We start from the raw sequence: 27579 nt of genomic DNA, 5'->3' as shown, positions 1-27579 counted from the left end.
GTAATCACTGGGAAGTTGGGTGATGAAAGTACAGTTTACAACAGAACATTTTAGTCTCAGTATCTCCCCCCTCTCCTTTTTTTTAAAACTGTACCACAGGTGAGCAAACCCTTTCTGCCTGGGGGGCCAAATTCAGTTTCAGAGAAACGTGCTGGGTGTGTGTGACATTCCCATGTCAGGAAGAGGGCGTGAGTTTTATTCAGCATCTGTGAATTCACTTTTAAAATGCTTTTGAAGAACAGATGTATGTAAGTTGCTAATATGTTCAAAAATCATAGGAGACAGCAAAAACTAACTGCTGCATAACCGAGGAAGTCCTTTATTTGCGATCTTTTCTGCCCTCCTTCTGAGGAACAAATGATCCAAATGCTGAAGATTAAATATGAATTCCATCTCCGTGCCAACAAAAAAAAGCTAGTGATAGATTATGACCTCACCTGTTGGCTTTTGAAAATATTTTCTTATCAACTTTCCTGTGCAGAAACTGGCATAGCTGGAATGCACCTCAAAGACAGGGGCAAACCTATTTCCGCTCTTCCCTCCATCCATAGGCACCATCATAATAAAAAACAAGTTCTAGATGTTCTCACCTAAAGTGTTTTCAACAATTGTAAATGCAGAACAGTCTTCGTCCTGATCCAGTTTGCACAGAAGCAGGGCCCTGCATCACGCAGAAAAAAGCTTGGAAAAACCACTTAAAGTTCCAATATGTGGAACTTCAAAGAAAGCGCTTGAAAGAAAAAGGCAGAGAACTCCACTTTTATCGTCCATATTTATGGATTTTCCTTTCCTAGAACTTCTTCAACTTAACTGAAGCTTGCTTTATACCCAAGAAATCGAGATTCCTTTTTCTCTCCCGAGAATATATATATTTAAATTATCATTATTCCTGCAAAGGTCTAATCTCAGGGCTTTTTTTTATTCCAAAAGAATCAAGTTTCCTTTTTCTCTCCTGAGAATATATATATTTTAATTGTTATTATTCCTACAAAGAACCACTCACAGGGCTTTTCCCCCCTGCATTCCCCCAAAATAGGCAGGGGAGGTTTGCATGTAATTATAAATAGGTATACAATCAGCTTTTGCGACACTGCTGTTGCAATGAATAATAAATCAGCGGAGGAAGACTTTGGTGGCTTTAATGCAGATGGAACTTTGTTCCCGGTTTGCTTACTGCAGGACGAGCAGGCAACGAAGTAGAACTGAAGAACAGAGTCTAATCACAGTGGAGGGGGAGAGAGAAAGAAAAACACAGAGATCCTCCAATTTTAGCGTCCGTATATGTGGGTGTTTTTTTTTTCTCATAACTTCTTCAGTTTGTTCTTCTGAAATTTGGCGTGCACCACTTTCAGGGTTGTGAGGAAGTTTCCAAGGAAGAGCACCAGAAATGTGAGGGCAAGCACGAAAACCTGGAGACAAGAGTAGAAATATTTAGTATTGTTACAGAAAAGCCATACCCGAACACATGCAGGTAAACTGTACTGGGTAACAGGTTAGATTGTCTCACATGGAGAAAACCATCATTAACTGTGTGTTTTTTCCCCTCCCTGTTTCTAGCAAGACAAAAAAAAAAATTCAACTGTAATAAAACAAGCCTAATTTTCCTTATCTTCCCCTTAGATTACTCCCATGATCAGATAAATTTATGAAAGATACAAATAACAATCGCTGCTGGTCATGATGCAGCTATAGTCAACATCTAGGGCTGGGTGCCTCTGAACCCTGTGGTTCGTGGGGTTCCCCCGGAAGCACTTGCTTGCCAATAGGGGGGGAGAAACAGGAAGTCGAATTAAATAGACCTTTGATCTGAGGTTCAGGAGGATAGAGGAACCTCTTTGAGACCCAAGGCTGAATCTACGTCAGGTGGCAACAGCATTCTTAAGGTGGCCAGGGGGTAAAGACAAAGGGGAGGGCCAAAAATATTAGTCTCTTTTAGCGTGAAGCTTGTATTGTCTTTGCCAAAGCCCTCAAGAATAGCATCTGAAACTTGTAGAAAGGATGGAGGGGGTTGGGAATAGAAAAAAATCCAGGAAACACCAACTGATTGTGAAAGGGGGCACACAGCCATTTGGGGAACCCTGGAGGGGTTGCAGTAGGACCTTAGCAGGGCTGGGTTCAGCCCCCCCAGGCTTAGATTTCTCCCGCACAAGGTTCTCAGGCCATTGCGCCAATGCGATGTCTTGACCGTAAAGATCAAAGCAGCCGCCTCTTAGCGGAACCCAGAGCTGCATTTCACAAAGCCAAAGACTTACTTGCCATTCTTTACACTTCTCGTGTCTGGACAGTTCGAACAGCGTGATCGCGTTGTAGAGCTGCCAAAACTGGGAAGGAAGGTGGGCAGGAGAAAAGAAAGAGCCGAGAAATGTCACTCTCACCTCGCAGAGAACCGAACAATAATCTTAACGAAGAACTTTACACCAGCAGAGTCCAAAGCTGATGTTTTGTCGCCTCTTGACAACCGGTACCCAGAATACTAAACTTATGCCTCCAATCGATTTTCCACTCTAGATAGCTGCTTTACAGGGCGGCACGAAGTTTATCAGCTTCCACTGCTTTACACACCCAAGTTTACCAATCCCCGCTGCTTTACACATCGCCTCTACCAAAGCCTGTTCCATACAGTACAGTAAAACTGCCACAACGCTGCAAACCTAGGTTTGACAGACCAGGCCTTATCCTGTATTTGAGAACAAAGGACTTACATGGCCGAAGAACAAGAAAGGAAGAAGGAAGGTCAGCCCACGCCACATCCAGGATTGAAATCCCTCTATGGAGAGATCAAAATGCCACCGCTGAGTTATGGAGTGTACATACAACAACTCCCTTTGCATCATCTGTCTACGCATTTCGACAACGACATACAAACTTAAGTGCTCTAGGACAACTTCCAGAAAGGAACCACAGAAAGATAAAATTGCCCTGAATCTGAAAAAGCACACCCAAATATATTTTAGTGGGAATCTGATCATCTTTCTCTCCGATATTTTGGGGTGGGGGGGAAGAGGTGAAAAGAACCCCCCCCGATTTTAAGTTTCTTTTTCACATTGAAACCATTCGCATATATAGTATACCCAACTTCACTTTCACGTTAAAAGAACAGCATCTTTTTCCTCTTTTATAATTGAGTTGATTTCTCCGGTTGCTTGGAGAACAGCGGAGGTAATTTAGACAGAAACCTGTGAACGTACTGCAGGTTTAAATAAATCAATTCCAATCACGCGCATGTGCAGACGCATGACTTACCGACGGTGAGATCTAAGTGGTTTCTTTCCCCTAGCGCACGAAGTCTATAAAGGCAGCCGCTTTGGTAGTAATATTGTAGAAACTGGACACAACCTGGAAGAAATTAAGGAGCTCCTCTTTTGAACTCAATTGTTACAAGCACACCATGTTCCTAAATTCTTCCATGTGCCCTGTTCCACTCATGCTCAACCAGGAAGGGCAACTGGTTGGCTGCATGTGGCCTGCCGACCTATTTTTATGATTTTTTAAAAGGCTCTACCATCTCTAGGTACAGAGAGAAAGTGCTCCTTTTCTGCCTTGAGAAGAGAGCAAAATGCAGGGAGGGAATTACAAGAGGTGAGGAGAAAAGGAACAGCATTTCCCCCCTACAATCCTCAGGCAGACGCCTTTCATTTCACTATCATACTCAGAAAATAAAGCTTAATCATCTTGGAAATGGGGAGAGATTAACTTTATCTGGACTGTAGGAGGAAATAAGAGTTACACCACTTAAGAGTAGGTGACTGCATGAATATGTGCAGAAATGTAGAGGGCAGAGGGGAATTCTTATTTTCTTTATGTGGGGGTGAAAAGGTTTGCCAAACCTGTTTTTCTACATACTATAAAGCCAAAAGGATTACTGCTATACCATGAGATTCCTAGAATGTAACATCTTTCTTAAAACACTTATCAGTGTTTTACAAAGCTAGCACCCTTTTCTGGTCAATTACATTTAAGATGTACACACTGTTCTCATCAGACTTAAACCTGCAGCATCTCTTGTGATGTGTTTATTTCCTAGTGGCACAGAAAGAAAATGCCCAGATGAAGAATCCTTTTGGGATTTTATTCCAGAGTTCAGTAAAAATCCAGCAAGCCACACCAGCAAATTGAAGCGAATTAAGCCAGGGCTAGGCAGGAACTAGACACCACATTATCGTATTTTTCTGTGTATAAGACTATACTTTTGTCTAAAATCTTTAGACTAAAAATTGAGGGTTGTCTTATACACGGAAGGGCGCTGAGAAGAGAACAAAAATAAGTGGAGGGGAATGCAGGGAACCCTGCTTTCCCCTCCACTTGCTAAGCCCCACTTAGATTTCTTAATTTTGAGTTAGAAAAGTGGGGGCGTCTTATACACAGAAAAATATGGTGATTAGCGGCCATTGGTCACTGTGCCGTAGGTGACCTCACTTACTGCAGAATAAAATGTATGTAAGATTCCGGCCCATGTTGTAATGCAGAATTTCAAAATATACTCACTTTGAAAAATTGAAAATGCTAAAAACTGGTTGCGGAACATTTGGTAAATGAGACCTTCTGGCCTATGATAGAGAAAAGAGGAAAACAACACACAGCGACTTTTTAAACCTGCCAGCACATGACATCTAGTTGCACCCGAATCCAATCTTACGCTGTCAGAATTTTTAAGTGGGAAAAAAACAAACAACTTTCAAACCTGAGTAAAGATGACATTTCTAAAGCTCATGTTCAAGTTGACAGAAGGAGCCTGTAGTCCACTTTGAATTGTGCCATTATTAGAATAAATTGTGTGTTTGTATGGAGAGGGAGTTCATTTAAACATGTTCCCATGAGGCCTGGGAACTTAGAAGCCACTGGGAAAAGAAAGCAATTCAACTAACCCCATGTCCCGTCCCCCCCCCTCCACTGTTCCCATTGCCAAGTTTTTCCCTCTAAGCAGGAAGATCAAAGAGCTGTGATTTGCCCCTTCCATCTATTCTCTGAAATGGAATAACCTAGGATGTACAGCATGCCATTTGGTCACACTCTGAAAGCGCAAGCTTTTAATACAAGTACCCAGGAAAAGGGGAAAACATACCATGTTAGCATCACTCCAGATAGAAATGTAGAGACATAATGATGAGACACCCACCAGCCCTTAATCCTATAAGCAAAAAAAAGAACATATTTAAGGCCATTTTACGCATGAACAAAACACACACACCACAACTGAACATTACCCCTATGATGCTCATGTTGTCAAGCAAAGGCATCAATCTCGCATGATATACCATGTAAGCTACCAGCTGGGGCTGTTTTGTGATCCCCTACAATCTAACGCCATAAAACTTCTCTTTGAAATATGAAAGCAATGTTAGGGGTTTCTTCTTCCAAAACAAGTAGATCCCTCACTCTTTATTAGGATTCCATCTTCTTAGCCTATCTAAGCAATAAAATTTCTTATTTATTTGTTTGTTTAAAATATTTTTACTTGTCGAAGCAAGCATGCACGTGATCGAGCCATAAGTCCTAACAAGACCTCAAGTAAGGATACTGCAGCTAAAGGCCACCACCCAAAATTGAACTATCCCACTTGGAATAATGGTATGTTATGTAATTCTTGTGGTCGTTGTGCTGTTTATCCCATAAGGTCACCCAGAGTGTATAATCCAAAGACCACTACCTTGATCCGTTGCTGATGAGGATGCTTTCCCGTATCGTCAGTGTGCAGTAATACCAAACTAAGAGAAAGTTAAACACTTCATCTGTCACCCTGGAGAAGGAAAACACAGTAGACTTGATTTTTTTTAATTACTCAGCAAGCGCCTGTGCCTCAAAACCCGTTTCCTAAATCCCACCCCACCCTTAAGAAGTTCATTTGCAATTAAAAGTCATTAAATAGGAATCCGGTTGAGTTAAGTAACAGAAATGGAGACCCCCCCAGTTCAGCAAACACGGGTTAAATTATTTGCTCACTAAAATACGACTCTCGGGACTTCTTAAGAAGAAGCACCTCCAAGCCACCTTTGGGGGAAAGTTAAAACCACTGTCCTGCATCCCCTCCCGTCAAGGGGACTGCAGTCTTACCGATAATGGAGAACAAAACGGCAAGCAACCGCCCCGAGAAACAAAATTATCGTCAAGTACAGTTTGAATTTTTCATATTCGTCTTTGTAGGCAAACCTAGACCCGACAAAGAAAATAAAGTGGAAATCAGAGATGTGTTTTAGGACACATACATGCGGGCGGAAAGTCAAATCGCCGCTTGGGCAGACCGTACCGGAGCACAGAGAGGTCAGGATGAACGCACAGCCCCTTCCTGCCCGTTTCTGTGTGCAATGAACTAGCACGCCCACCCCCCTTCCCTCCACCCCGCTATTAAAAGGGATCTTTTTAGGGGGACAGCCGTGGGCTGAGAAGGAGAGAGAAAAAAGGGGGCTTACTTGGCCTGGTTATTTAGGAGAGTTACATTCACATTCCCCAGAACAAGGTTTAAGTACAACCTGAGAAGAAGCAAAGACATAAATCAATTATTTAAAGAATAAAAATAAAAGAACTCAGAGGTCTAGAGAGATCGCTTGTACAGGAAGGTTGCTCTGGACTTTTTTCCTATCTTGAGTAATAAGTGGAGTGTTTTCTTCCACCTGTGAGCCTGCTGAAAGCACCCGATGCTCAGTTATGGCAGCAGATATATGGATTAAATGGGACTTCAATGAATTCTGAAGAATTAAGTTAATCCTGTTATTTTAGACCTGCATCTTTAAAAAACAAACTTCCAGAGTCCCCCAGTCTGAAAGCTTTAGACAGAGCCTGGAAAACTTACTTTTTGAAACATTACTTCCAGGACGCTTTATGCAAAACCTGTGGAAGTTACACTCTTTTGAATAACCCTCGGAACTCCCCCCCCCCGAAAGATTAGAAAAGTTTTTAAAGACTACAACTCCCAGAATCCACATTCTAAAAGCTTTCTGCAAAACATGCAAATGTTTACACCAGGGTGGACCGGTTACAGTTGGAAACTATGCGCACATATAATGCAATACCCATCCAGCATTCGATGTCAGGGGCATGCATCCTTCAGCAATCCTTTCTATGACAACAGGATCCAGAGCGCATGCAGAGTAGATTCTGATAACAGAGTCACAATGCTTCCCTCCTCCGTTCTCTTTTGTGCATGCTCCTCCGGGGAATGCACATGGTTTCAATTACCTATGCCACCAGATTTATGCCCAAGCAGGCCTGGCTCAGAGGAAACACCTACCCGTTCTTCTTTGGCAAATACGCCTCCATGTCAAAGAAGACATTTTGCCGCTCTTTGATCTGGTGGTTTATTTGCTCTACAAGTTCCAGTTCTTTCAGGCTGCAGTTGCGTTTACATCTGTCCCGTCAGGGGTGAATGATGTGCCAGCAGGAGACAGAAAAGAGAAACACAAATGAGCAGCTATAAACAAGACAAAACACCATCCTCCAATTTTTCCTGGTGTACCAGTTTAATTTAAACCTTCTCAAATCCTTCTGGGAATCTGGGGGAGGTACCAGCTGGGGAAAGACTGGATCTAAGGCCACTGAGGTTCTTAACCTTCCAGATGTTGGTAGACATCAAGAGTCCCTGAGCATTGGCCATCTTGACTGAGGTTTCTGAAGCCCCAAACATCTGGAGATCCAGAGGTGGAGTGCCACCATGCATCAGATCGTCCACAGGGGCCACCCAGATGCCTTCGCCAGTGGTGATGGTGGGAAGGAGTGACCACAGCAACCTAGACCTTATGGACCAATACCTTTGGAAACTGCACTGCAAGTCCTTCAAAGCCCGTTTCTGCTTCTGTATGGAGCTGCTGCAGGTGGCCTGTAAGGTGCTCAGCTCTTCTAGCTTCTGCTTGTAGGTTTTGTGAGTTTCCTACACAAGACAGATTTGAGAACCACTTCAATGTTGCAATGGCAAGACACAGAACACTGAGCGAATGCACACACAGAACTGGGAATACCCCGTGCGGTGTACAGTAGTAGATGGAGTGACAAAGTAGGACTCGGGAGACCTGGGTTTGAATCCCCGCTCAACCATGGAAGCTCACTGTTGAAGTGGAACTGGAAAAAATACTCCTTAAGCAACTCACTCGCCTTGAAAGCCCTATTAGAGTTACTATACGCCCATTCCAACTTGATGGCCCACGACGACAACATGAACTAGTTGCAAACAATGGTACCTATAATCCACAGCCTGCACACTGACCATGTGTTCTTGCTGGGCATTGACGGGTTTGCAATCCACTAAAAGTGGGAAACTTTTACCAGAACAGGCTGATAATTATCAGAGAAGTTAGAAAGCCCGGGACACGGCTGGTCACTTGATAATTACTCACGCTGGTTCTTTAATTGAGTTTTATCTTAATTTAGTTTCATGCTCTGCTTTTAGGGCCCAAAATCTTCACCAAATGGATTAAGAATTAAATGTTTCTTAGAAGCAGGGGGGCGAAAAAATTCCGTACAACCGCCAAACATGTACTATACAAAACACCATCCATTTTAAACACTTGCAGAAATAAGAGGTAGTAAGAACAATGAAAAGGCTGATGGGGAGGGACAGGTTTTATGGTCCGTGTGAAATTTTTTAATCTCCTCCCAAGGGGGGGGGGGAATACTTCCTTCAGCTGCTTAGGAGCCTCGTGGCGCAGTGGTTAAAACGCTGTACTGCAGCTAAAGCTGTGCTCACGACCTGGGGTTCAAATCCCAGGTAGCCGGCTCAAGGTTGACTCAGCCTTCCATCCTTCCGAGGTCGGTAAAATGAGTACCCAGCTTGCTGGGGGGGCAATGTGTAGCCTGTATAATTAAAAATTGTAAACCGCCCGGAGAGTGCTTGTAGCGCTATGGGGCGGTATATAAGTCCAATAAATAAATAAATAAATAAATAGAAGACAAACAGATAAAATGACCAAAAAAAAAAAAAAAAAAAAAAAAGGCAGCAAGAGGATCCAAAAGTGGCTGATTAAATAAATCAACATGAAAGTCAGCTGATGATTTGAATTCACTGGAAAAGGAAAGGTTTTTTTTGCCTGGTTCAGAAATGACACAAGAGCAGGTGCTACGCCAGGTCCCTCTTCCTAAGAAATCCCTTTATTTTTAGCGACTAGAAAGCATTGCCCCTTCGCCCATAAACCCCTCTCAACTTTGACATTAGATCTGCGTCGGTTCATCTCCCCGCAAGGGGCTCGGTCTTGCATGTGTCAGCCGTGCAAAGAAGCAGCAGCATGCCGGTGACTCAGCCTTACGGCAGACGGCGATGCCCAAAAATGAGCCACGTCAGGTCAAAGATTGACAAGGGAGGTTGAAGATCACCCAGAAGAACAGCGCGACTCAACGCAAGCCAGCAGCCACCGAGGCAGGCCACTGACGAGAGTAAATCAATTACGTTGGTAGGCAAACATGCCCGGGAGAGACCATACGCCTTTAGCGAGAATTTGCAAATGTTACAGGGGTAGGCTGAGACATTTTTGGGAGAGAAAATCTCAAGGTCAGCTGTAAATCACAGGTCTAGAAAAGGTGACTAGGTGGAAATACACATTTGTGTATTGGGTTTGTTTTGAAACAATCAAATAAAGACATCAGTGTCCATTTCAGAGGGGACGGGGAAAAAAGCAAGCTATACTCTAAAAAGCTTTTCCATTCACATAGGCAGCACCTCTGACCCCATTCCAAAGCCATAATCCTACATTTCATCCACCATCTGTTCTGCCTCAACAGCTGGCTGAAACAGTGGCGCTAGGAAACCGCATCCTGGTAGGGCACGCCATGTCCTAGAGAGATCCAGAAATAGGAAGGGCACCCCAAGGCTGGTTGACTTTAGGATAGGGCTGAGCATCCGAATGCCTTCCCAAAGCTTCGAACGCGGGTCCCACAGGCACCAGGCGCAGCCATGCTGCCTACCTGTGGCTGATGAGAGTTGTGATCCAAAATGGCTTGCCTTGGCTGGTTGGTTCTCAAGCTTCGGGAGACAAAGAATTCAAACCAGCCCCTCATTCATGAGCTGTAAATTGCTCCCAAGGTTTATGCGATACTTCTCATGCTACTATCAAAGTCACGGGTGCAAAATGTGTGGCCCTGGGACAGCGCATCCCATCAGCCATAGCCAATGGCCAGGGATAATGGACATTGTAATCTACCAAAAGTTGGAGGGCCACACCTTCTCCCTCCTTGATATAATATACCATATTTTTCACACCATAAGATGCACTTTTTTCCCACAAAACAGGGGGGTGGAAAGTCTGTGCGTCTTATGGAGCGAAGAAAACAGATTATATTTTCCTGTTTTCTTCTCCTAAAAAAATGGTGCATCTTATGGAGCAAAAAATACGGGTATATTCAGATCTCTGTATTCACAATGGCTTTCTTACCAATCATTTCATAGCGACTAGAAAGCATTGCCCCTTCGCCCATAAACCCCTCTCAACTTTGACATTAGATCTGCGTCGGTTCATCTCCCCGCAAGGGGCTCGGTCTTGCATGTGTCAGCCGTGCAAAGAAGCAGCAGCATGCCGGTGACTCAGCCTTACGGCAGACGGCGATGCCCAAAAATGAGCCACGTCAGGTCAAAGATTGACAAGGGAGGTTGAAGATCACCCAGAAGAACAGCGCGACTCAACGCAAGCCAGCAGCCACCGAGGCAGGCCACTGACGAGAGTAAATCAATTACGTTGGTAGGCAAACATGCCCGGGAGAGACCATACGCCTTTAGCGAGAATTTGCAAATGTTACAGGGGTAGGCTGAGACATTTTTGGGAGAGAAAATCTCAAGGTCAGCTGTAAATCACAGGTCTAGAAAAGGTGACTAGGTGGAAATACACATTTGTGTATTGGGTTTGTTTTGAAACAATCAAATAAAGACATCAGTGTCCATTTCAGAGGGGACGGGGAAAAAAGCAAGCTATACTCTAAAAAGCTTTTCCATTCACATAGGCAGCACCTCTGACCCCATTCCAAAGCCATAATCCTACATTTCATCCACCATCTGTTCTGCCTCAACAGCTGGCTGAAACAGTGGCGCTAGGAAACCGCATCCTGGTAGGGCACGCCATGTCCTAGAGAGATCCAGAAATAGGAAGGGCACCCCAAGGCTGGTTGACTTTAGGATAGGGCTGAGCATCCGAATGCCTTCCCAAAGCTTCGAACGCGGGTCCCACAGGCACCAGGCGCAGCCATGCTGCCTACCTGTGGCTGATGAGAGTTGTGATCCAAAATGGCTTGCCTTGGCTGGTTGGTTCTCAAGCTTCGGGAGACAAAGAATTCAAACCAGCCCCTCATTCATGAGCTGTAAATTGCTCCCAAGGTTTATGCGATACTTCTCATGCTACTATCAAAGTCACGGGTGCAAAATGTGTGGCCCTGGGACAGCGCATCCCATCAGCCATAGCCAATGGCCAGGGATAATGGACATTGTAATCTACCAAAAGTTGGAGGGCCACACCTTCTCCCTCCTTGATATAATATACCATATTTTTCACACCATAAGATGCACTTTTTTCCCACAAAACAGGGGGGTGGAAAGTCTGTGCGTCTTATGGAGCGAAGAAAACAGATTATATTTTCCTGTTTTCTTCTCCTAAAAAAATGGTGCATCTTATGGAGCAAAAAATACGGGTATATTCAGATCTCTGTATTCACAATGGCTTTCTTACCAATCATTTCATAGCTGACTTGATTCTGGGAATAAATGAAGGTTCAGTAATGTTCAGAAGGAAGAAGGGAAAAAAAAGGTGGAGCCAGGTTGGTTCAGGAAAGGATAATAAATAAGCAGCAGCCACAGTAATAGATGGGGAACTAAAATTAGAACAGAAATGGCATTTTGAAAACAGGTCTCTTACTCCTCTGGGCCATACAGAGCTATCAGAAAGTATCTTTGAATAATTAAATCAAATCCCTCTTGTGACAGTCTTTTGAGCCCCGATGGAATGGTTCAGAAAACTCTAGCCTTCTGTTTGCGACTCTGTAAGAAGGAAAAGGAACAAGCAAAGCCTGGAAAAAGTTTCTGTTTTCGGATGACAGCTGCTAGGATCCCCCCCCCCGCCCCGAAATCTAGGTGGAAGCTATTTTAGTTCGGCAAGCATCATCACCTGGCTGAGAAAGGAGAAAATGGAAGAATGTGATCACTGGCCTGCAATTAAGGTTTCTTTCAAGATTAAAACTATGCAGTAGGTCAACTCATAGTCATAGCTGGCATAAATAATGGGCAGACCAATTGAGATAAAGCTTGGCTGGTCTCTCCTTCCTGGAATGGGAATTCGCTTTCAAAAAGAAGGATGAACACACCAAGGCATCTCCAACACAAACCATGTATTATTTCCTGCATTTAGCACCCTGTTCAGACAGACAACACACCTGGGGCTCTGTTTCTGTGGTAGCCCAGGAAAACCACCAAACTCATCAAGTTCCTAGTCCTTATGGTTACACAAGATTTTTTTAAAAAAATCTTATTGAGATCTCAAAGGGCACAAGAGCTGGAAATGCAGAAATCTTAATCACCAAAGGGTTAGCCCTGTTATTCCACCTTGCAGGAGAAATTTTAAAAAACCTAAAATTTTATTTGGGCTACGCTTTCACAAATGATAGACCTGAGTCAACAAAAGGAGGATCCATTTCTCCTTCCTGAATATCTGGATGAGAATTCACACTGGCTCCAGCCAGTGGAGCAACTGCCGTTCAAAACATCTGGATAGCTTAAGGTCTCCCATTGCTGTGTTTTGGGGCTGCACTCCCTTGCTTTTGTTGCTGTTTTTACAGCAGAGCTGGCAGATGTTTCTCATGGGGTGGGCAGGGCAAGCGACAGATTCTAGGACTGGCTGGCCTCCAAAATATAACTCTTTCAAGTTCTGGTTTTTGTCACCGGCGTCATGGCGGTCACATTGCGCATCTGCTTTGTCCTAGCTTAGGTGACAACCTTTCTTTGAAAAGTATTTGGGGGAAAAAACACAAAAGGTTCGCCACCAAGAGAGCGATCAGGAAAGGTCTGGCATCAACATGGGCCACTTCCTAGCCTTGATTGGCAAACCTCTGCCTTTTCTCATTTGACGTAAAGGAATCAAGCCGGAGGAAGAAGTGTTCTCTCTTGGTTACAAACTTTAACCCTACTTTTCATGGCTTTGGAGAAAAGAAACCTGTATTTGAGGAAAAGAAGCTCTAAAAGAATCATTTTGGAACAGAATTCAGATCAAAGCAGCCTTTGTCTTTACAAGCTCTTTCTTGGAGAAGGCTCTTTCGTCTTCTCATCTCTTTTACAACTCCCTAATCATCCTGCAAAAAAAAAAATGCAGATCATGCCCTGAAGAAACAGCCTTAATGGTACCTACAAATTAGGCTGATTTCATCTTTCCTGTAACCACTTCTGAGGATGATCTACCCGGGAAAACCCTCAAAAGGGCCTGCCTAAGTCAGAATTGCAGATGCTGATGATGGTGATGGGGTGGAGGGGGAAACATACTCTACCCTTAACTCTCCTAAAGTTCTTTCACTTATTTGGCTTGCAACTTTTTCACACTCTCAAACCCAAATCGTAAGTCAAAACTGAACTAAGAGGTTGATTCAACGAAACAGCCTCCTTCCTGTTAACCCTTTGCCACCCAACTCAGGTGAAACCACGGCCCTTTCACCACTCCACAAGTATACGTCACTTTCCAAGACAAATCTGTTAGTCTTACAGGTGTATCAACGCTTGAGCTGGGTTAACAGGCCAAAACTGAACTAAACACGTGTCTGGGGATACAACCAGCAGCTGGTTCATGAGCAGGAATCCTGCTACCACCCTTTACACCGTTTCCCTGGATCCCGGATAAGGATTCTGGCAATCTGGATGGGAACAAATTAAGGGACAGTCCAGCTTTCCCTCTTCAAAACAGAAATGCAGGTGTCCTGTGAGTCCCAGGCAGGCAACACATGACTCCGAGATCACATGCAGCCGCCGTCCAAGAATATTTTGGCGAGGGCCCTGCTCAACCTTTTCTGGTTCTCTGTCCTCCCCAGAAGCGAACAGGAGCATCCAGAATTTGGAACCGGTTCAGCTCTGGGTCCTCGGCACCGCTTAATATCTCCAAATCCCAGTTTTTCAAACCTGGGCCTCGAGGTGCTTCAGATTTCACCAGATTTTATTTATTTTTTGGGGGGCGTCTCCACAGCTGCTGGATAGCCCTGCGCCCCCATTGCTTAGGCTTTTCTGTCTGTGCTCAGCCTTCCCCACTGCAGCCTCCTAGGGGCAGAGCCCCTCTCACCCGGAGGTGCCTTTTTCAATGCATCACCCCGGCAATAAATCGAGATAAATAAGCCCCTCCCGCGAGAGAAAAGATGAAGAGGAAAATGCCACCCCAGGCTTCTCCTAGTTTATAATCAATAAAGTAGCAACGCCAGGAGGGCAAGGCTGAGGCCAGGCCGCTTATTTATATATAATCCTTGATTATTTTCACAAGCGCCCAACGGTGCAGAGGGAGGGGGAGACGCCTTGGCACCCCCCCCTAGGATCGCGCGCAAAGCTGCGCCGCTAGAAAGGTTACGTCCCCCAAGGCGCGCGTCCGATCCCCTCCCCACCCGCACCCGCGGTTTCACACAATCAAAACTCCCCCGGGGGAGGGACGGGGGGGAGGGACACCTCCCTACAAACCCGTGTCTCGGGGCCGGGAGCGAAAAGGGTCCGCGCCTGCCAAACAGCTGCTCTCCCCGGCCGCGGATCTTAGGGCGCTCCCCTGCGTAACGAAGGCAGGGCCGGTGGGGCGACCTTTAAGGGAGCTTGGGGGGGGGGAAGAGAGAGAAGGGGGCGTCCAGTCCTTTTCCCAGCCTGCAAGAGCCCCCCCCCCTCAAAAAAAAGCATGCTATGGATCCGGATGCACGGGCAGCGTTTTCCTGGGGCAGATCTCCCGATCTTCGGGGGTTGCAAAGAGGACCCGGGCGAGAAAGCATGCAAGGGGACCCCCCCCCACCCCACCCCAATTGGACCCCCCCCTCTTTCCTCCCCCTCCCAGGTAAACGCAGCATCAAGATTTCCTTACCCCCCCAACTCTTAAGGTCTTTGCAAAAAAAAAAAGCAAATCGTCATCATCATCATCATCATAACGGCTCTGACCTGCAACTGCTGGAATTCCTCCTCCAGGTCTTTCCACTCTTCTTGACATTTCTGCAAGGGCAGCACCATCGCGCCGGCAGGCCCGAGACGACCCCCCCCCAAAAAACACCCACTCCCCAAATAAAAATAAAAAAATGAAGTTAAAGCGGCAGCTGCGGCGGCCTAACGGTACACCCCCCCTTCCAAAAAAAAATAACAAAATTAAAAATACACTTGCAAAATCCCAGGGACGCCAAACAGCGCCAGCTCTCAGCTGGTCCCGGGCCCACGTGCGCACCTGACGTCACGGGATCGCGCCCATTTGAAAAAAAAGAAAAGAAACACGACCAAGGATGTCTGGTTTCTTTTTTTCCTCCCTTTTCTTGGAAATCTGCATGGATTTCCAGTTTCTCCCAAAGTCAGGGCATGGGGGAAAGCCGGGAAGTAACGCGTTACAATCCGTTCCTTCGTGGCATCCCTGCCACTGCTTCCTTGGAGAGAGAGAGAGTGTGTGTTATTTTCTCTCCTCTTTCTCCAGCTTGGAAATTTTAATTTCCTCCCCGCAATGATTACTTCCCAGATCCCGCATAGGCATCAATGCATGTAAGGTGACTTATTTAAAAAGAAAAAAAAGAGAAAGAGCTCGACTGCGCACGCGCAGCACTCCCCCCTCGCTCTGGCCATCACCTCCTTCTTTTCCTATTGGCCAAAGGAAGGCTCTTACGGCCTCTGCTTGGCTCCGCCCCCTCGACTCAGCCTCCTTTCTGTTAACCCTTTGCACCCAATTCAGAATATCCCTGCAGAAAATAATATGTACAGTATATAGAAACTTCCTCGTGTAGCAACCCCTGGTGGAAGATTGTGGGAAGTTGCTGAACTCTGGGTTGTTTATGCTTATAAATATATCAGTATATATAGAAATGGCAGGTGGGCAGTACAGCTGCAGAATTAACGTGGTTCTATTTATGCAGTAGGTAGAAACACAGGCAGATAAGAACCAGGACGCTGAGCGAAACCTTATTCTCATATATATATGCTTTTAATTAATGTCGTCCCATCAGCGGGTGTGACACTTTTGCAGAAGGGTCAAGACTCAGCCTGGAGCTACCAGCCTTCAAATCTGTGTCAGAACCAACTAAACTTTCAGAAAGGCTAACGCTTTGCGCTTCTGGACAGCAGTCTGGTGGGGAATTTTTGAAATGTCCTTATAACAGTTCCCAAAGCCATGACACCCAAAAAGAGGCCATCGTCGTAGGTGCACAGCCACAAATCTGTTCTACCGGTTATGATCTCTGTGAGAAGCCGATGGGTCTTAAAGGCCAACTGGAGAGTAGTCGGGCATAATTCCAGAGTCCACTCACAATAATATATTGGCCACAATCTTGTTGTGCCGCTCATTGGCATGTGCGCACAATGCGAATGGCATCAGTGGCACATTGCTGCTGACTAAAGACTTCCTTTTTCACTTTTTATGGTGTGCACAGCTTGCAAGCAATGAGACAAAGCTGCCTGCACCCTGACCTTCCGAAAGGTAGTCTTTAAGGAGCAGGCAGTCTGCCAGTGACAATGATGTGATTCCTACTGTGCAGTAGATTTCAGTCATTGCTGCGGGGGGAAATTTATTTGCCTCCTGTCATGAGAGTGATGGCTCAGCTCAGAAGGAACGGGGGGGGGGGGAGTCTGGGTGGGAAGATGACATCATTGCCTCTGCTTATTTACATTTTCCAGTGCTTTGATCTGATGGATATTGAGTCAGCTACGTCACTGGTTCTGGAACATCACTTATATTGCTTATTATAAGACCATTCTATCTGCTTTTCTGCTCTCATTTAAGACACATCTGCAACAGTATGTACTCAAGAGTTCACACAATCAATGATCGGAACAGGGACTTTTCTATTTAGAATAATTTGTTTAAAAGGGGAAAAGTAGAGGCATGACCATTAATTGTGGTCACCAGGTGGCAGTACTGTATATATCTTCCAGGAGATACTGTATATAGATGCTTGTTTTTGTAGATGCTGCTTAGTATGGTATCTCTCTCTTTTTCTGCTGCTCTCTTTTTTCCTCTGTCCATTTTGTCTCTCAAGATGCAACCAGAAGATGCGTGGAGCCTGGATTCAGAAGCAAGGGTCTCTTAAATAGTGAAACATGTTGGCTTTCCCTAGCACAATCTTTTCCCGCTGCCACATCCTGCAAATCCACTCTGTTTTATGGTTGGTCCTCAGGTCACGTGCCAGTCCCATGACTTGGTGCATGACCGGGAATGCAAGCGGTAACTTGATTTGTGGAAACTTGCCACTGCAATGCATCCCCTTGCCCTCACTCTGGCATCAAACGCCAGCTTTGTGCAAACCTAAGAAGAAACGCCAACCAAATGTAGTGACAGAGAAAAACAAGCATTCCTTCTTCTAGTACCCTGTTTCCCCGAAAATAAGACCTAACCTGAAAATAAGCCCTAGTATAATTTTCCAGGATGCTCGTCATATAAGCCCTACCCCAAAAAATAAGCCCTAGTTAAGCGAAACCCTGCGCCTCCACCCTTGTGCAGCCACCAGAAGATGATGACATGGCTGTAAAATAAAACATCCCCTGAAAATAAGCCCTAATATGTTTTTGGAGCAAAAATTAATATAAGACCCTTTCTTGTTTTCAGGGAAACACGGTAGAAAGGGATGAAAACGCTGAAAGACGTGTAAGATTAAACATTGTAAAATAAAATGTATGTGTCCCATTTCAAAGCAGCTACAACTTTCCCCAAGATAGGAAGGCATATAGAGGATCCCAAGCGTCCACAGAGGGTTCAAACGCATTTCTCACTAGCTGGTCTGCAGGATTCCCGTTGGGGTAGATGCCCGTTGCCCCATACTCCTGGCACAAGAAGGGGGAAAAAAAGAATCGTGCCCCTCCATGCAAAGAGTCATTCATGTTATTGTGCCTTGCACAGGAATGTTCTTCTTCTTCTTGGTTTCTCCTCTGCAAATTTATCCAGGCCAGATCTAGCTGAGCCCTGCTCAGGGGTAACAAGACTTTAGCATTGCCCATTTTTGATCCGTTGGGTCTGGTCAGCTTCCCTGCAGTGAATCATCCTCCGGAGGGCAGGACTGTCTCACAGAGTCCCTTTCCGAGCTCCTTCCCTCACCACAGTTTGCCTGCCCACTGTTGCTAAGGCTACCTCTACCACACAGGGTGAGCGGATGGCGCCGGGGGACGGTGGTGAAGAAATGCCGATGGATGCAAGAACGGGCCGCCTGTAGAAGTCGGCCAAGGGCCTCCCAGTTCCCTTGGGGGACAGCTGAGTCTCTCCGACCACAGATTCCAGGTCAGTGTTCATTGATGAAAAGGGGGGGTAAGTGCTCGTTGCCATCTGGAGCTTAGAGCTGCCTTTTTCTGGACTACAACTCCCAGAATACCTGGTTTGGGTGGGTGGGTTCTGGGAAGTGTAATCCAAAAAAAGACAGAGAAAAAAATGAAATGAAAAGAAGGAACCCTTTCTAAACTCAGCTGCAATTTCTGATCATTTTTGAAAGGGACCTGATTTTGATGATACAGGAATGTTGGGTCAGACCTGGGTTTCAGGAAGCTCGTGAGCCCGGAGACCACGGATGGACACCCCGAAGCAGCCAATGCTGGTATTTATACACCCTTTATTGTCACACCTTTATTATATCACGTTATATTGTCTTTTAAATGCATTTATTTGTGTTGGTATCAACCACTGCTCTATTTGCATTGCTGCTGTTTGCAAGACTGAGACAAACGTGCAGTTTCTCTTGTTTTATATTGTTAACTCTGCAGATGAACAGAGAGGCGATTTTGCAGAAGAGTGCAGGGGCCGAATCCGTCCCATCATGGGTGAGTAGCGGAAAGACATCCGGACAAGGACAGGAATGGGGGTGACGAAAAAGGTTGGTGCAGAGGAGCCGAAGGGTGTCGTTGCTCCTTCTGAATGCCAGGAGAGCCAAGGGTCGGGCGAATCGGAAAGAAGTTTGGGCTCAGGACGTCGTGGGCATTCCTCCATTCGTGGGTCTCGAGCCATTAGCTAATCTGGGCTTCCTTGGCTACTACCAGTTCCCTGGACACAGCCCAGAAGGTATAATTGCCAGTCCTGCACGCCTACGTCCACAAGCACAGGCGGTTTCATGTGCAAGATGTAAAAACTAGAAAACGGAGCATTTGTGGGTAACAACGCCCATAATCCCCCATGGCTACGCGGGCTGGAGATCTCTAGAAGTTAAAAGAGTCACTTTTCTGACTCTGCTTCAGAGGGGAGCAGACCGTCATCAAACCGAGAAGCCCACAGTTAACGGTTCGTCTCTGTCACGACACAGTTGTGCTGTTGCTGTACTGGGTGGGGATGATGGAAAGTGCATTCCAACTGAGACCAAGGAAGACTATGCCGTCTGAGGTCATGGGTGGCACCATAGAGGCTACCCCGTTGCTCTTTGCGAGACCTTCAGAGAGGTATTATCTCAGAAGATCTATGATGGAGAGTTACTCCTTCTTGGAAGCCGAGGGTCAAACTAAAAGTTAAGAGGACTCCTTGGAGCACATTCCCCCCCTCCCCCGTGACCATGCGATTTCCATGAAGAGTTGTACCTTAGCCATCAGATTTGCCAATCAGGGCTCCTATTTGCCTTGCAATGATTAATCACAAAACCAAACACTCTGGAATGCAGGATACGGCGGCGAGGAAAAGCCCATGCCAGCTAGGATAAAACCAGATGCCGTTTGGCACTTAAGGGAGCACTGCTTCGAACTAGGAGCTAAGTGTATCGTCCGGTTTGACTTTCCGATAGGGTTCTTGAATCTCTGGGCAGTCAAAGGCACGGAGTTTTAAGAGGTGGAGGATTGAGAATTAAGTTCAAAACCTTCATGCTTGGTGCAAAGCAGAGGCCAAGGGAGGAAAGCCTCCTTCAGGCACCGTCTCCTGGGCGATCGGTTCCTCACAATAAGCAGACCTTGAGGGTTTCCCATGACATCACCATGACCTCACGAGGCTTGGGCAGAAGAGACTAGAGGTGGTCCACCCTCGTGAAAAATGCTTGAAAGGGAACATCTGGATCACACCGAACCCTTACCTAACAAGGTGTGTAAGCCTGATTTTAGATAGTATCTCACAGGGGTGGGAGGGACTGGACATGCCCCTCCAGCTGTGGGTGCACTGCACTTGCCAGCCTTCCCTGCCATGAGCTGGGCAGACTGGGGCTGATGGGACTTGTAGTCCAAGCACAGGCCGGACTTTGCCCACCCTGGTATAGCTCAAGTTCTTTTTAGCCAGTCCTCGGACAGCGACTCACCGTTCAGCTGTTTCTAGGCTTGCTCCTAACCGGGAGATGATTTATATCATCCGTTGATGTACCAGGTTCGGAACATACCCTACCCTATAGATCAGCGATGGTGTGGCGAATAAGAGAAGAAAAGGGTTCGCTCCGCAGATCTTTGCTGTTTTCTTCTCCCACAATCGTTTTCTTCTACAATAATAGATATGGATTGTTCCCTCCCCCCCCCCAAAAAAAATTAAGGGGCAGGGGGGGGGAAAGTATAAGCCTGCCTGGAATTTCAAAGCTTAGAAAAGTTACCTTTGGAATTTGGAATTAGATTTCCGAAGTTCCGTTTTGAAAAAAATGTGAACTAGGAAAAGGAAAAAAAGAGTATAAATCTTACAATGCTCCCCAAGTCATCTGATGACATTCAAGGAAGGATGTGTGTGTGTGTGTTTTCAGTCTACCAGTGGCTAGGAGAAAGGAACTCTGTGCATGCTCAGAGGTTGCCTTCTTTTACAAGGCTAAAAAGGTTTCCCGGAGGAGAGGAAAGCCATTTGCTGTCAAAAAACAAAACAAAAAAAACAACACATCCCTTTAAATTCGCCAGTTTGTTCTCTAAGACATACCAGCTGTCCAACTCAGTTATTCTAATCTTCAGTAGCTGATATTTTATACTTAGGCTGCTGCCTTGTTGGTTCATAAATATCATTTTATGACCTCTGCCTGTTTTGACTGGGATTAAATTTATGAGAATCTGTGTTCTCTGAGGAGCAAAGGAGCCGGGGGATAAAAACAAGGCCTGCCTCTTTAACGAAGCCGCTTCCCAGGGGAACCACAGATTGTGAAAAGCTCACACTCTCAACTGTATTCTGGACCCTTTCCGAATCCATCTTTTCTCCCTGATCCCTTTCCAGGCCAGGAAAGCATGCCTATTGTCAAGTATCCAAGGGCCGTGGAGCCTCTTTGGTATGAATGGGACAAGAAGGCGCAGAAATGTGGACTGAGGCACACAGTTTACGCCGTAAACGGGGATCGTTACACCGGAGAATGGCTGGACAACCTCAAACACGGTAAAGACAATTCAGAGCAAAAGAGGGGGTGGCGGGCATTGGCGGATGTTCAGTATATTGGCCGTCGCCCTCTGTGGTTGGTCTTCCTATCCACAGATACACTGCTCCTGTACAAGGAGGCTTGACTTAGAGATCACGACTAGCACCAAAACAGAAGTCTTGCTTCTTAAGACCACCATACTATCTCCAAAATGTCTGCATAGTAGTACACCTACTTCGTTAATGGGGACTCACAAAGCCCACCTCACACATAACGTGGATATGACAGCAATATTGGGTGGGGGGGAAACAAAAAATATAAGACAGTGCCATATTTTCATGAGCTGGAAAAGAGACCCACAAGATGAGAGCTGTCCTGTGCTTTATTCCTCCAGGAAAAGGTACCCAAATATGGAAAAAAACAGGGGCGATCTACAGCGGAGACTGGAAATTTGGGAAGAGGGACGGATACGGATCCTACAGCCGCCCTGACCCTGTAACGAAAGATTATAAGAAAGTGTACGCAGGCTGGTGGAAAAATGACCAGATGTGGGTACGTTGGCTTCGTTCTGAATGATTATTTCTATAAAATGGGGGAAAGGCACTTCGCTGGACGATGGAATACTCCGTTTCACTAAGTGCGTGGTTCCTATAAATAATTACTTTGTCTAGCCCTGTATTTTCCAGTATATAAGCGGCGGTGGTTCTCCTGAGTTTGGGGCACAAAATCTTTGCATTGCCCCCTACCTGATTCTTTTCACAGGCGATGCGAAGATTGGAACTCAAGACCATCCCCTGAGAAGCTGGTCCCAAGCTAGGGCTTCAAGCAATCAGATAGGAATTAGTAACTAAATTATATAAAAATGGGTACTACGAGATCAGCTACGGATTAAATATTCCCTGCATATAATGAGCTCATAAAAATAGAGGTTTAACGTGGCCATCTTTGCAGGATTTTACAAGATCGTTTCTTGCTGGCGAGTCAGTTACTTCCATAGTCACCGATGGGCACTGGTTTTATAGCATAGACCGTGCTCATCACACCTCCCCTTGTATACTTTGCAGGAGAAATAAAAATGTGATGAAAAAACCACTACAAAAGGAGTAACACAACAGTACATGCCCTGTTGCCCACCACACCAGCATCACGAGCGCTTCTCTTCCGTCTCCGCTGTAAGATCAAAACGATGCCGGTTGGTTTGTCCGTCTTTTGATCGACCTAAGCAATACAGGAAGGGGGGAGAAAACGCCTTCCTCTTATCCCCCTTGCTGTTTTTTGTTTTTGTTTTTGTCACTTTAGGGTTATGGAATTAAGTTCTACTCAGATTTGGAATATTACGAAGGGGAATGGCACGCCGGGAAGAGAAACGGCTGGGGACGGATGTATTACCGAGACGGCTCCATTTACGAAGGCCAGTGGTCAGAGGACGAGCCGAGTGGAGAAGGGATGCTTCGACTAAGTAAGGACTCACAGTTACTGCCCGTCGGGTCTTGCCCTCTAGGGCGTAGGCCAGAGATCAGAGATGGTCCAGGCAGAGGCCCCATCCTCCTGATGCCCAAACGGGCCATCGTTGGTGGCCGGCTATTATCTTGTTGGTGGTTGTTCCTGGGAAGCTGTAGAACCTCGAGATGAATCTGGAGTTATTGCAGGAGCAATCAGGGACACGCCGGGTTTGAGCCTGAACTTGAAAAGCAGCCCTCCATGGCGCTGAAGATTGAGGGGGCAAGATTCAGCACCCTAGACAGCTGCCGCCAAGTTCAGAATAAAACCTAGGCTGGATTGAGAGTTCCTGGAAAAATCAGAGCTGACTTTTCTTGATTAAAAGGGGGGGGGGGAGAGAAAAAAAAAGAAGTAAAACAATACCAACCCATCAAAAACTCATGTCCGTTTGCAGAAAACGAAAACCGTTACGAAGGCTGCTGGAAAGATGGGAAGAAACACGGGCCCGGGAGATTTATTTACTTAGACACTGGGCAACTCTACGAAGGTTATTGGGTGGCGGACATCCCAAAGTGTGGAACCATGATCGATTTTGGTCGCGATGAAGCTCCTGCGCCGACTCAGTACCCAATCCCCAAGGTAACACAAAGGAGTCTCCTTCCTTGGATCATTTAACTTATTGCACGTGTTTCCAGCTCTCTACACCACTCAAATCAGAGTGTATCCATGTTACCTTTTATTGCTTCTCTTTTAGTATATTTTTAATATTTCTACAGTGGCACAGCACTGAGTTTCTGGCTACTGGATAGGAATAACTACCCTGGGAAAACAAGTGTATAATAACTACAGCAACAGCAACAAAACCTTATGCTTAGAAATAGGGCAGGAGGAAAGGATCTTTACCTCATTAGAGAAACTCCTGAATTTGGCTTCCATATGTGCAGATGTGCTGGTAGTGACTGGAGACCTCGTGTCTAGCTCTCTCTCTCTCTCAAAGATGAGCAGTAACATTAACAAGCTTTGGAGGAGGGAAGTAAGCCAAAGAGTAGCAATCTACATATCGGTGACTGGTGATATAGAAAAGAGAGGGACGTGGGAATATACCTGGGTCTATCTATCTATTTTTCTGTCTGATCTCTCTCCTCTGAGTTCATGTTACCTATTACACACGTTTCCACTTCTCTCTAATCAGACTGGTCGAGCCCCCCCCTAACAGCGGAGGGCTTGTGTTTTAGGTAAATTTAATCTAAGAAGTGGCCTTAACATTTTGCAAAGAAGTTCTCTCTCTAGGAATACCTCTGTTATACCGGGTGTAGAGGCTGTTGTTAAAATGTGTTTGCTCTGGCTTTTCCTTCAAGTCTGCAAAACTGTAGATTCTTTGACCACGTTCTCAATGGCCCAAGAAAGAAGAACTGGATTCTGCTCCCTTCTTCGCCTTCCAGCCAAGCCAGTCTTTCCCCTCTGTTTCTTTTCAGAGCGTTTAATGTTTCGGTTCCTTGTACCCTGTTCCCCGTAAAATAAGACTTAACCTGAAAATAAGCCCTAATATGATTTTTCAGGATGCCCCTAATGTAAGTCCTACTCAAAAAAAGCCCTAGTTATCAGTGAAACCCTGCCCTCCATCCACCACTGTGCAGCAACCAGAAGATGATGTGACTGCATTTGAATAAATGTAGATGGTTATACATGGCAAAAATAAAACATCCCCTGAAAATAAGCCCTACTGCATTTTTTGGAGCAAAAAATTAATATAAGACTCTGTCTTATTTTCGGGGAAACAGGGTATATTTCTCGATAGGTTCGTAATCAAGGACAGCCTGGGGAACGGGATAAATACTAAATAAACCTTAATGGGTTGCTATGGGGGTGGGGGTAGAGAGTTCTGAGCTTAATTATAGAGTAACAATGAAGGACGGGCGGATGGGCTGAAAACTCCAAATATTCGCCATACTTGGCCTTGTGCTTCTGCACTCAACATCCAGAGATGCTATTTCCCTTCCCCTCCCTGCAAGCTATTATTTGAAGATAAAGCATTTTGTGCTCCTTCTTGGTCCGGCGGTGGGATCTTGTGGGGATGATCTCCTTGAAAAAGGGAGAAGCCTCAGATTCCACCAGGGTTGTGCGGGCTTGGAAAAAAATCACTCTTAATCCCCAAGGATCTCTGTGTTCCACCAGCCTAAATTTAAGCAAGGAGCGGCTTTTACATTACGGAAGGCTTAATAAATTACCAATTCTAGGAGCCAGGCGTGCCTACATCTCACTGCCAGGAGGTACACCTATTTCTTTCCCCCGTTGCATAAGCAAGGGGTGTATCTCTGCCATTCTGTACCCTGGCGTTCCTTCACACACTGTCCTGGCTCCGTTTGTCCCTCATCAGTGGAGAATTTGGCAAGGAGAAACGGCCTTTCTTTCAAGCATGGATGGGCCAAGCCGCCGGCAGGCCGGATTCAAAGCCGAGGCTGCCACGTCACCCACCCTGGCCTAACCCCTTCTCTCTTGTGCTGCGATTTCAGATCGAACTGCTGGATCCTGAGGGCGTGATTGAAGAGGCACTCCAGATGTTAGAGAAAACGGAGGAATTAAATTCTCAGCCACAGAAAGAAAGATGACGGCCAATAACTACGATTAGGACCTCTGTTTTTTTCCTGTTTCAACCCCAGAGATAACCAACATTCACCAAATGCAACCAACGTACATTCATAAAGAATGCTTTTCCCATATACTATATATATATAGGTGTAGGATCTTTTCCTAATTAGAAATATGGGGAAATTCTCATCCCTTATGAACTTCCTGGAATCTGGACACAGTGGGATTGAACAGACCATCCACAGGAACCCTCTTTCAGCTCAAGACCTGCTCTGAATTTTTGAGAGGTACTCCGGGACTACATTCTAGTGGCGGGTGGGTCCAAAGGCCAAAAGGGAGCCTCAGAAACGACCACATATTTGAGCTTAAACCTCCTAATGACGCTTGGTGAGAGATATTTCAAAACTTTTAGAATGGGCAAATAAACTGGACCAAAACTGGGAAAGGATGTCATGGGGAAAGAGGCATGGCAGAACCTAGAGGGCCGGGTTTCGCTCTTAGGGCTGCAGTTGCCCACCCCTGCTCTAAAGTGTCCCTCTGAAAGGATTCCTCTTGCAACAGGGTGATGATGGAAGAGGTACATGAGCTGTTGGGGCCATCCACTTAAGTTTTTAAATGCTGACAAGCAGTGTGGAACATAAGCCTATTCAAGGGTGCCTCTGAGCACATGCAGAATGCTCTTTCCACATCTTTGCCTAGCAGTACCCAGTGCTCTTGTATTTATCCGCTTGGGCTTACGGATCAGGTCTGTTCATTCATGATCTTTGAACTCAGTCAAAAGGGTATCCTATTTAACTTTGATTGGATTGTCTCCGTTCTGTAAGGTGTGCAAATTCTGCTAAATAGTTTAAGAAAAGCAGCAAGCAAAGGCCTAATTTTAGTTCCTAAAAAAAAGTACCGCCCTCCTCCGGGCCCCATAGAAAAAAGGGAGATGGGGGAAGAGAAAGGAAAAGATAATAAAGAAAAGGTTGTAACCTCAAAGTTTCTCGGTTGTGCTCACTGGGGGCAAAGCATTCTCCCTGACAGATTATTTGGGGTGGGGTGGGGCAATAGCTATCATCAAACGCATCCATCAAAATGAGTAACAGTCAACGTTATTCATTCTTTCTCGACCTGTAAAATGCCTACAGTTAACAGTTGAAAAGAAACACACACACACACACACAAACCTCACAACACAGCCTTCCTAGAAGGAAAAAAAAAGAGACAAGAGATGAAAAATGTAGCACCAAAGCACACACAGAGTAAACTGGAAAAATAATTTTAATTTTCTAGTTTCATTTTTAGTCATAGTTAACAATTATTTCCAAACAAGAGTAGGTACAAATCCTGCAGAGAAAGGTGATTTTAAAAACTATAAACACACAGGCACACACACTCCCACACACACTCAAGCCAACCCAGAGAGCAGGCAAAACAGAACCTTGTCTGCTTATTTATAACAATTGTCTAGAAATATTTATTTCTGCTGTCTCCTTCCCAAGATACAGCAGAAATAAATGAGTGCATGCCTAAAGGGATCCAGAAAATGTACAGATACGATTTCCCTCAATCATGTTGTGTGTTTCATTACAAAGAATTCCTACGAATAAAAGGTATCATTGGACTGGCTCTCTTACTCATTTTTGAGAATAAAAAGTAGAAAAAGATATATTTGTACATTGTTTTTCCTTTTTTTTTGCATCTGTCTATCCAAACCAAGCCTGAACTCTTATCTCTGGAGGCAAACGGAGGCCGTCCTTCGTTGAATACATCCTGACAAGGCAGGATTCTCTGGAAAAGACAGTAATGCTAGTAAAAGTTGAAGGCAGCAGGAAAAGAGGAAGACCAAATATAAGACGGACCGATTCCCTAAAGGAAGCCATAGGTTTGAGTTACTAATAAGAGTTGAGCAGAGCTGTTCAGGACAGGACATATTGGAGATGGCAAAGAAGCTCAAACCCCAACAAGAAAAAAAAAGGGCTTTGGATGTTGCTCGGTAGGAGAGCACCCACACAAGTACCCCAAAATAGCAAGGAATATCAGCAGCTAGCCATTTTTTCCCAACCCTGCAGAGAAAGAAGCATCATACTTTCACAATGATGTCTATTTCCAGCTAGCAGGTTGTAGACAGATGTTCTCGTTGGACTTTTTTTTCTCCTTCCTGGCAAATCATAAACTTAAAAACAACTGTAGTCCCAGTTAAGCTAGCCC

The 27579-nt window shown here is 45.4% G+C and overlaps 2 protein-coding genes across 4 annotated transcripts; one reads left to right on the top strand and one right to left on the bottom strand.

The window, feature by feature from the left end:
- Nucleotides 1–299: 299 nt before the first annotated feature.
- Nucleotides 300–15673, bottom strand: TMEM120B (transmembrane protein 120B). Of its 2 annotated transcripts, none has more exons than XM_020802628.3 (12): nucleotides 15062–15673; nucleotides 7743–7861; nucleotides 7226–7342; nucleotides 6408–6467; nucleotides 6052–6147; nucleotides 5648–5737; nucleotides 5063–5128; nucleotides 4486–4547; nucleotides 3244–3336; nucleotides 2703–2767; nucleotides 2253–2321; nucleotides 300–1409 (listed from the first exon to the last, which is right to left on the bottom strand). In XM_020802628.3, the coding sequence occupies exons 1-12, from the start codon at nucleotides 15128–15130 to the stop codon at nucleotides 1302–1304; spliced, it is 1014 nt and encodes a 337-aa protein (XP_020658287.3). In that variant the 5' UTR covers nucleotides 15131–15673; the 3' UTR covers nucleotides 300–1301. The 2 variants fall into 2 exon arrangements, with proteins under 2 accessions (XP_020658287.3, XP_072839638.2); XM_072983537.2 differs by having other exon boundaries at nucleotides 2249–2321; nucleotides 15062–15345.
- A 2478-nt stretch (nucleotides 15674–18151) lies between these two features.
- MORN3 (MORN repeat containing 3) lies at nucleotides 18152–26990 on the top strand. 2 transcript variants are annotated; one of them, XM_020802633.3, is made up of 8 exons: nucleotides 18152–18362; nucleotides 18593–18672; nucleotides 18839–18895; nucleotides 21222–21377; nucleotides 21752–21909; nucleotides 22657–22816; nucleotides 23252–23436; nucleotides 25311–26990. In XM_020802633.3, the coding sequence occupies exons 3-8, from the start codon at nucleotides 18892–18894 to the stop codon at nucleotides 25404–25406; spliced, it is 759 nt and encodes a 252-aa protein (XP_020658292.3). In that variant the 5' UTR covers nucleotides 18152–18362; nucleotides 18593–18672; nucleotides 18839–18891; the 3' UTR covers nucleotides 25407–26990. The 2 variants fall into 2 exon arrangements, with proteins under 2 accessions (XP_020658292.3, XP_078237914.1); XM_078381788.1 differs by having other exon boundaries at nucleotides 18186–18362; nucleotides 18571–18672.
- The last annotated feature ends 589 nt before the right edge of the window (nucleotides 26991–27579 follow it).

This window comes from Pogona vitticeps, chromosome 14 (assembly GCF_051106095.1).
Source record: "Pogona vitticeps strain Pit_001003342236 chromosome 14, PviZW2.1, whole genome shotgun sequence".
Lineage (NCBI taxonomy): Eukaryota > Metazoa > Chordata > Lepidosauria > Squamata > Agamidae > Pogona > Pogona vitticeps.
This window is presented reverse-complemented; position numbering and strand designations above follow the sequence as displayed.

Coding starts and splice junctions, on each gene's coding strand:
- MORN3 (XM_020802633.3), top strand. Junction 21,378..21,751: donor GCTGGACAACCTCAAACACG/GTAAAGACAATT, acceptor TTATTCCTCCAG/GAAAAGGTACCCAAATATGG. Junction 22,817..23,251: donor AGAAGGGATGCTTCGACTAA/GTAAGGACTCAC, acceptor GTCCGTTTGCAG/AAAACGAAAACCGTTACGAA.
- TMEM120B (XM_072983537.2), bottom strand. CDS start 15,130: ATGGTGCTGCCCTTGCAGAAATGTCAAGAAGAGTGGAAAGACCTGGAG. Junction 2,768..3,243: donor CCACTTAGATCTCACCGTCG/GTAAGTCATGCG, acceptor ATCTCTCCATAG/AGGGATTTCAATCCTGGATG. Junction 1,410..2,248: donor GTGTAAAGAATGGCAAGTAA/GTCTTTGGCTTT, acceptor TCTTGTCTCCAG/GTTTTCGTGCTTGCCCTCAC.